This window comes from Echinops telfairi, unplaced genomic scaffold, assembly GCF_000313985.2.
Source record: "Echinops telfairi isolate 266 unplaced genomic scaffold, ASM31398v2 ScPeMD7_10;HRSCAF=50, whole genome shotgun sequence".
Lineage (NCBI taxonomy): Eukaryota > Metazoa > Chordata > Mammalia > Afrosoricida > Tenrecidae > Echinops > Echinops telfairi.
Window position 1 is genome coordinate 10,567,730 of NW_022103907.1, and position 9,441 is coordinate 10,577,170.

A 9,441-nucleotide genomic window follows, 5' to 3' on the forward strand; every position below is an offset into this window, starting at 1 on the left:
TTGGGCTTGAATCTATCATATTGCTATTTGTGTTCTATTTGTCCCCTCTGAATTTTAATCCTGTCCCATATCTTTTTCTATCTTCTTTTATAGTCCGTATTATTATAATTTTTAAAATCTCAACTTTTACCATCCTAGAAGCACAGTGGGTAAACATTCGACTTCTAGTTGAAAATTCATTCCACGCTGTTTAAGACACATATTACTCCACTGTGACTAGCAGAAAAAAAGTCATGTGTAAAATAAGAACAAAACAAAAAAAGTCATGTATATATTTTAAATATTTATTTAACTTAAAAGAGTAATTCTTTCATTCACATTTACCTAGGAATATAAAGATTTAAATGATCAAACTTCTAGGACTTATTTTGAATAACCGGAGAATCAAAGAAATAAAATATAAAATTTTTAAATAAAAAAACCACAATGATTAATAAGCATGCACAAGTATAGTAACCATTGAAAAATAAGAAAAAAATCACTAAAAACACTTGAAGTAACAAGGGCACCTAGAAAGCAACTTTAATTCTACTTTTCAAAACCTGACAGCCATGCAGGGCCATCCTTCTAGCAATCTCTGCAAATAACAGTCAAAACATCAAAAAGTGACCAAAAATCGTCATCAAGACTCTGGGTGGCCAGTTTGCCTCATGGAAAAAGAAGAAAATAGCAAATAACGTTAAAGGACACATGCATGCAGCAATGAATCATGTAAATTGTTTCCCATGTTTCATGTAAATGAAAAATGAAAAATCATGTAAATATGTTTCCCATATTTCAACAAGCTTTATTCTTGGATAAGTGATCTTTATCTAATCTCTCTAGTTACAAAATAGATATTATTGTATTAATGTAGCAGTCATTATGAGGAATGAAGGTAGGTAAGAACCAATCTAATCTGTAAATTCTATGGCCTTATACAGACTAAAACCATCTTCATTTGTTACTTCTCAAAAGATAACATTTTACCGTACTAAAACGTAATGTCACTTTTCAGAGAAACAACCTTCTGTTCGATAAAGCAAATAATCTAATGAACAAAAACATATTTCTTTGACGTCTTAAAGTGGTTTTTAATTTTCCTGGAAACAAAGTCAGCCAGCAGATATTTTCATTTTTTCCTAAACTAGGTATTAAGAAATTTAAGCTTAAATTTAAGAAATTTAAGGGAAATTAACCATTCCCCTCTAAGTTAGAATGGTTTATAGCAAGGGTTCCCAAATAGTTAAATCCCTTGGGGGTGCTAGGAAGATCCTGGGGGTTGTGGGTGGGGCACAAAGGCAAACCCCTACGCTCTATTCTGGATTATGTCCCATTGCTCCAAAGTTTTCAGTTGCCAAAGGGACACTGAGTTCATTTTTCCCTGAAAGGTGGTGGTAAGGAACCTATGGCTTACAGAAATAATTCCAAGTGAATGTCTGTCTTAATACGAAGACACATTAACTTTAATTAACAAATCTAGCTAACCGATCTTTGTTTAGGTGAGATTTGGCTTTCTACGGTCATGCATTATATCAGTAATCGATAATGTTGATAAAACTCTGAAATAGTAAGGCTGTAGGAATCCAAAGCTTCTTTTGAATAATATCAGATTCCATCAACCCTAAGTAATCATAGATTATTTTAAAATGCATTTTTATTTCATACAGCAACTGTGACAATTATTGTCTCAATTTCTGATAGGCTAAATGTGGATGTGGGCGAGGACTAACTTAAAGTCTATGGAATGATTCATTGCAGATCAAAATCAATTATTTGAAAATGCTAATGAAAATGAGCTGACAGTACTTACAAACCATTAATTAGATAGCTAAACATAAGTGAAATGTCATTCTGTTTTACCAGAAAGAACATTAAAAATTAATTCAACGTACCCCTTATACTGAAAAAAAAAGTTATCGTCCAAGAATTTTCTAAAGAAGCACACACGTAAGCCAAACACAAGCTCACTGTCTCGAATCCATTCCGAATCACAGCGACTCTACAGGACAGGGCAGCACTGCCCATGTGGGTCGCCAAGACGGCCACTGTTCTCAGAAGCAGAAGCCTCATCTTTCTCACGCAGAGCAGGGGGCGAGTTTGAACTGCTGAACCTGTGGTTAGCAGTCCAACTCATAACTTACTCTGCCACTCACTCCACCGAGTATTAACAGAGTACACAAGCCACCAAATATCAGGTATCGAGCAAATCTTTAGCAAAAGGTGATTTCAGAATCAATGGCAAGTACTGGACAGAGCAAAGTTAATCAAGTACTAGAAGACAGCAGAAGAGCAAGCACCTTGCCTGCTTAAACATGCTTTCTGTGATTTCAACAATATACCGCGCTATTATCCGATGGGCAACCAAACTGCCATCACGTGGAGACAAAGAAAGCCATCCTTAGATCTGCAGGAGTCCAGATCTTTTTCTTCAGAATTATTTTATAATGACTACTCCCTATTTTCTTCCACTCTCAAACATGATTAAGTTGTAATTTAGTATAATTAATATCTAAAATATATTATACTCAAGAATGATAATTCACGTTACAATGGCAGTTCTTAATCGTTTAGGATTCTCAACTTCTCTACTTACTCAGCTAACCAACAACGGGGCAGCTACTAATAACTGTATCCTATCAGTTTCTTCATATTTATTGCTAGTAGTTAGAAAAAGTGACTTATTCCAAAAAGTGAGTAACGAGCACAAAGAATTGATGGAGGGGGAATCGGACAGAAAAAGTAAGGTGAGGGAATGTGTAGGTGACTTCAGAGCACCTCATAAAGGAATATGTTAACTGACAAGCGTCCTCATTAACCTGCTTCTCAATACCCTCATGAACATTCCAGAGTCGAATAAAAAAGTGGACCCACAGTAAAAATAACACATAAATGATGACTTCTCAGCTTAATAATTTAATAAAAATTTGAGATTATAAAAAATGTCAAATACTATTACTTGATATACAATGTGGAAAACAAGTGGCCCCGTTACTAATCACTGGTTACTTATGACATCATTGTATTATTGACTTTGTGAGCAACTTACCTGAGAAATCGGCCCACTTACTTGTCAAAGCTAAATTGTGCCATTCTAGCAATGAAAGTTGCTTCTCCAACCACCTGAGCCATTCTTCCCAGCGCTTCTCCTGCTGCACATCGTAAGATGGGGTTTGGGTTGTCTAGGGCACCCATCACCAGGGTGAGAGCAGATTTGCGAACCTCCTCAGGTCCTAACGTACTCTTGTTTTCAGCTAAGCCCTACATTAAAAAAAAAAAAAGGACAATTTAGAGCTACCAAAACCTGTGCAACAATCACCATAAATATAGAGATATCTTCCTACATTACTTCATGACTAAAAACCTTCAAATGACTTTACAAGGCTTAGATTAGAATCAATACCTACCAAATTGATTAGTCTTTTTCCAAAATATATATAATGTAGGCAAAACCTAATTGGCTCAAAAGCTAACAATCCCAGGAGGAGCCTCAATCCCAAACAGCTGATTTTCCATTTACTGTTCCCTTAATATAGTACGAAGGCTTTGTTTCTATACCTACTGTGGTTAAATGTGACTTAAGATCCATTCATTTAAACAATTGTTCTTGCTGTCATTATCTTTTAAAACAGTAATATCTTATACTAGTTTAGCAGAATAATATTTTTTAAATTTCAAATATAGCATATGAAGTTACATAGTATACAATGCACAAACTCTGTAAAATAGGTGAAATAATTATAATTCCACTTTGTACAAGTGGAAACTGAGACTAAAAAAAAAACCTTGAAGGAATCACACTAGACAGAAACCCAGTGAATAGCTAACAGCCAGAGTGTCTAAACACAGTCTTCTGACTAGAAAACACAACTTCTCATGACTTATGGTCTTAGCCATAAGTCAAACTTAAGCTTTAGCTCATTAACCTTCAGTAGCACAAAAGACCTCTTTAGTCAAGCACCTTTGAAGATTCTGAAAGTACTGGCTGGGATTTATAAAACTGAAAGAGTCAAATCAAAACATAAACTTCAACATTATTAAAATAAAATATATATTTAATAACAATGAGCCTAATGTAAAGTTTGTAATAACTTCAACTAACACTAAAAACAGAGTTTTCAAGTGATAAACATGGAAACATTAGCACAGACTATACACCAAATAAAAACAAAAATAAAAAACCCAAAACACTGCCATTGAGTCAATTCTGACCCACAGCAACCCTACAGGACAGGGTGGAACTGCCCCTGAGGGGTTCCTGAGATTGTAACTTTTTCCAGGAGTAGAGAGTCTCCTCTTTCTCCTGCAGAACTGAGGGTGGTTTCAAACTGCCAACCTTACAGGTAGCCGCCTAATGTGTAACCTCTACACCAGCAGAACTCCTAATAGATTGAACAGAACTGACTTATTAATGGCATCAGTTAAAAACGTATTCTTGAATATTTATTACATAAAGTAAATATACCTTTAGTGCACTCAAGACAGCAGTAAAGATGTTAAGCTGCACAGCCTGTTGGCGGACACCTTTGGCTTGCTTAACACATTCAGCAAAGTGATCCAACATTTGCAATCTAAAAGTAGAGAACAAGTAGATGATTAACTCTATATTTTTCTTTAAATATAGCTCAAAGATCAAAGATAAGTAGAATACAAACTAATTATCTAGCAAATAATGTCCTATACTGCCTCTTTTCGATTTCATTCTCACAGCTGGTCCAGACTAGATCTTACACTGCTAAGTCAATACATAGGCAAGTAGTCATTAACTGGTAAAAGAACAAGAGATCAGAAAATTAAGTTGCAATGAGTAAAATAAGATCATAATTTCAATGTTCTTCCCAATGAAGGCTTGTTTCTAGAAAAGTACCTTACAGTCAAGAAGTGCTCAAGGTTTTTAAATAGAACAATGATATGCATGAAAGACTCGGGGAATAAAAAAGTTGCTTCTCCCCCCTCCCACTCCCCCACCCTCCTACCCACCTTTTACTTAAATTGCTCACACAGAAAAAAAACAGGACCTCATGTTCTCTTTGGAAACTGACTGGGAAATTTTTTAAAAGATTTAGCTTGAGACATGTTTTTAAATGCATAAACCCTGAAGTGATGTGGTTTTTTTATATTATCTTAAATGTTAAAATGAGATAGTTTATAGGAAAAGAATAGGGTATACTGTATAGGAGTACACGTGTTGTATATGCATGTAGAGCTGTGGGCGTTTGTCCATACACATCTGTATGTGCTGCATACATGCTCCTATACATAATAGAGCATGTTAGGGCATAGATATGGAGACTTAGACATATCCAAACATTGCACAGATTTGAAGGTATCTAGGGCAATTGTCATAACAGTTAATAGGACAATTTCTAGATCCTAATTTGGTGAGTAACTTAAGCCTCTGAGCAGTCAGGTAACATACAACTACTGGTCTCTTCCCATCCAGGGCAGAGGGGAGTGAAGGAAACAAAGATTCAGGACTAACGAAGGAAAGAAAAGATCCAGGGCCAATGGTCCACATGAAGCACAGCTTCCTCTAGCCTGAGGACAGGGCTAGATGGTGCCCGGCTACTACAACCAACCACTTTCATTGATTGGGGTCACAGAAGATGATGCTGGATAGCATGGGAGAAAAATGTAGAAGACACCTCAGCTTCATCAAAATAGGCCGATTTACTGGACTGATAGGACCTGGAGAAACCCTGGAGACTACTGCCCTAACATCGTACAACCTGGAACTGAAGCCACTCCTGGTGGTCACCATTTAGCCAAAAAATAATTCGGTCTATAAATAAGTAGTAACAACTTAGAACAATCAATTATAGAAAACCAAATGAACGACGTTTGCCCAAAAGTAAAGATAGAAGGCAATGAGGGGCAGGAAAATTGGAGGGACAGGAACTGGAAATAGGGGAGGGCTGGCACATTGTAGGGATAGAATCAATGTCACAGAATTTTTGCATATGACTATTAAATGCATGGTGTGTACTTTCACCTAAAACAAAATAAAATATTTTAAAAAATAAGCATGCTAAAATACCATATATACTCTTGCAAAAGCCCTGATTTTAAGCACATTTTTTAATGCAGTTTTTGTGGTAAAATTAGGTGCCTTGGCTGATATTTGGGTCAGCTTATACTCGAGTATATACAGTAGGTGCTTTATGAGATTCTTTCACCTTTAATATACTTTGATATTTCTGTTTCAACAAAATTTTCTTAAGATATCTCGGTAACATTTTAGATTTATTTTTTCCCTCAGCTTAAAACCAATTAATCAAGTAAATAATGTGTTTAAAGATAAGTTGTCTTTTATATCCAAACACAATGTTTTGAAGTTATATTTTGTAAAACTTGTGAGTCGCCTGTGAAAGTCTTGGATTATTTCCTCTTCACTCTTCTTTTGAGAAACCACCAAAAATTAACAAAAGGCTAAAGTTAGGCCTAGTCTCTGGGCACAAAATGTTGGAGACTAAATTGCTTATGTTAGGAAAATATCAGTTACTATAAATTAATCTTTTTAGTCCCAGACTTAAATCATCTTAAACAAATGTTATCAGGATTTTTTTTGAGACTACTGTTTATCACAGAGCTGACTGAGGCAGGAAAATCTACTGTTTGAAAACATGATTAGAATCATCTGAATGACTTTGTACTAACCGATGTTTATAAGAAACATGAGGAAATACTACACCAAAAAGAGCCACAGAGGCATCGATGACGGAGACACCGAGAGGGAGCGGACCAGGGACGGCTTCTCCAGCGGGTATTCGTAAGTAAATGGAGGATGGGTCGTGCTCCAGCGCCCCACTTCCAGATGCACTGTTTGGCTGGAGCTACAAAGGAATGACAGAGAAGCTTTCAAACCCCACTTTAGGTCATTCATTTTCCTATGTACGAGGAAAGAGGAATGGCACAGAAGGAGAAGAGACCAAAACACAAGAGGATCTGAATATTTAAAAAGAAATAACATATAATTGTCATTAGAATAAGAGCCATCAATAATACCATAAACAATCATAAATCATTTATATGAAAATGGCAATCATTTCCCACACGGTTAACAGTAATAAAATAACCAGTTCCATTGTCCCCCTTTTAAAAACTCTATATTAAATATTTGTAATGTTGGCTTGAATGCAAAATCATGGTAATTCCTTTTTATTAGTATGCTTTTCATTTCAGCTAACACAATCCTTTTTTTTTAACACTATCTTTAAGTGTCTCAAAAAGCTAAATTGAAAATTAAGCACTAAATCTATAATGTTTTCTAATTAAATGACAATATGTACGACGATCATTGTTTTAGATTAAGCAAGTATTTTGTTTTATTCGTAAGCTTACTGACTGTAAACCATATATTTTCTCATTATTCACCTTAATGTATAAGCAAAGAAATATCTGGAATATGTATATCCACTTTCAAAGTGTGTAAAAAACAAGGTAATCAGCGGGACAAAAAAAAAATTCTAAATTTTCAATTTACTCCCCCATTCTTCTCTAACTTATCATCAAAACACAAGTAATCAAAAAGCTAGAGAGCACTGATTTTGTGATAACCACCACAGGTCATCTAAATACAGAATACTGAATAAAGACAATTCACCAAATTCTATCACTATTTATCTCATCATTTCACCATTTACCTAGCACTACCTTTAAGAAAAGGAGCCAGGGGTGCAGTGGGTCACACGCTGGGCTGCTACACTGGCCTTTCGAAACCCCCAGGTGCTCGCCACATGGGAGAAAGAGGAGGCTCTCTGTTCCCATAGGAGTTACAGTCTGGGAAACCCACAGGGGTATATCTACTCTGTTCGACAGGGTTACCCTAAGTCAGAACCAAGCGTATGCCAGTGAGCTGAGTTTCTTTAAGAAAGCTAAAAGAAAATTAAACCTTAAATCTCTACTGTTTTCTTGCGAACCAACAATATGTAAAAGGACCATTGTTTCCCTGTCTGGTTTACTACCTGGTCTTCAATCGATTTATGATCAGTTTCTTGAAGCCAGGAGCCAAGCAGAACACTATCGTCGTAGTGGCAGAGGGATCTGAGCAGGGATGTAGTCGTGTTGGCAGAGTTGTCAGTCAAAGTGAATTCTGCTACCAGCTCCCTAAGAAGTGCATTGAAAGATCCTACAAGGAAGAACTTCCAATCAGATCAGAAAGAAAAAGTCATATGAAAGTGACAATCATTCCTCAAATGGTCAACAGGAATACAATAATTCAATTCTTTGTTCCTTAAAAATTTTTCATATTAAATATGATGGTTTTAATGTAGAATTAATGTCAATTCCTTTTTTATGATTATATTTTGCATTTTAGTCCAAATTATTTAAAGTAACCAAAATCTCAAATAGCAGAAAAGACTGTTCATATTAAAAATATTTAATGTGACATCAAATGCCCAACAATGTACAAACACTGAACCAGAACACAGCAAAACATTTGGTCCTGGCTATGGCTGTACTGGAGATAAATCAATGGTTTATCATAATTTTGGCGTTTTATATATTTGATTTCCTCAAACTATGTTACTATTCTCCATCCAGATTCTAAAATTATTGCTTGTCCTATGGGAGGGCTTTAAAGAGGTTGTGAAAAAAGGTCCTTGTCTTTCTATTCCATTTTTCCACCCCTTTTTAAAAGCCCCCTTATATATAGGAAACTGATTAGGATAATAATAATAGAATTGATTAGGATAATGATAAGCAAACTGAAGATTAACAAGTTGGGTTTGAATCTAAGCTTTGACATTGACTATGTCTGGAATAAGCTACTTTTCCTGTTTGAAATTTTTCATCTACAAATCTATAATATGGTTCATTGCTTCAAAAGGTTGTGTTTATAGTCAGCGGTGCTAGTCCATGTACAGGGCTTAGAATAATGCCTGAAACGCACTAAATATCTACAGTAGATCATGTCACAAATAGAACAACAGAATAAAAATTAATGTAGGATTTTAAGTTTTGTAAGTAGTAAGGATTGTAAGGTATCTAGTTTTAAAACCAAGGGATAATTTTAAAGTTTGAATGCTTAACCAACGTCAATGAGAGATAACGGGTTCTTTGATACTATATATGAAGAAGCAACACAGCTGCTTCCCTGTGTGCACAAGCCAGCCAGTGACAAGTCCTTCATTAGAACTCTGTGAAACTCTGGAGAAACAGAAAGGCATAATAAAAACATGTTTATCAGATACTACACATGCTATTTACCTTCATAAGTTTTTGGAGGTAACAAAGCCAAGATATCATAAAGTCTTAAACGAACCATTGCAGCACTGGCTTTCAAATGCGCTCCATGGGCTTTAATTACAGATGGAATACTGAAATATGAAAAGCGGAGTTGCTTTCAGTTTATTAGAATACGAATTACTGGAAAAAAATGTTTTTAATGTGACGACATACTGTTAGAATACACCAAAAACTAGAGCGCTTTCATTTTAGTTTACTTTTTATTAACTTTAC

At 35.4% G+C, this 9,441-nt stretch overlaps 1 protein-coding gene across 1 annotated transcript in view; it reads right to left on the minus strand.

Moving 5' to 3' along the window:
- HEATR5B (HEAT repeat containing 5B) overlaps positions 1-9,441 on the minus strand; it is a 137,421-nt gene that overhangs the window by 93,859 nt on the left and 34,121 nt on the right. The window contains exons 13-17 of the mRNA XM_004711165.2: positions 9,190-9,299; positions 7,944-8,107; positions 6,637-6,812; positions 4,445-4,550; positions 3,050-3,240 (exon numbers count right to left, since the gene is read on the minus strand). Of these exons, the coding sequence (XP_004711222.2) occupies positions 3,050-3,240; positions 4,445-4,550; positions 6,637-6,812; positions 7,944-8,107; positions 9,190-9,299 (747 nt within the window). The remainder of the gene's footprint in view (positions 1-3,049; positions 3,241-4,444; positions 4,551-6,636; positions 6,813-7,943; positions 8,108-9,189; positions 9,300-9,441) is intronic.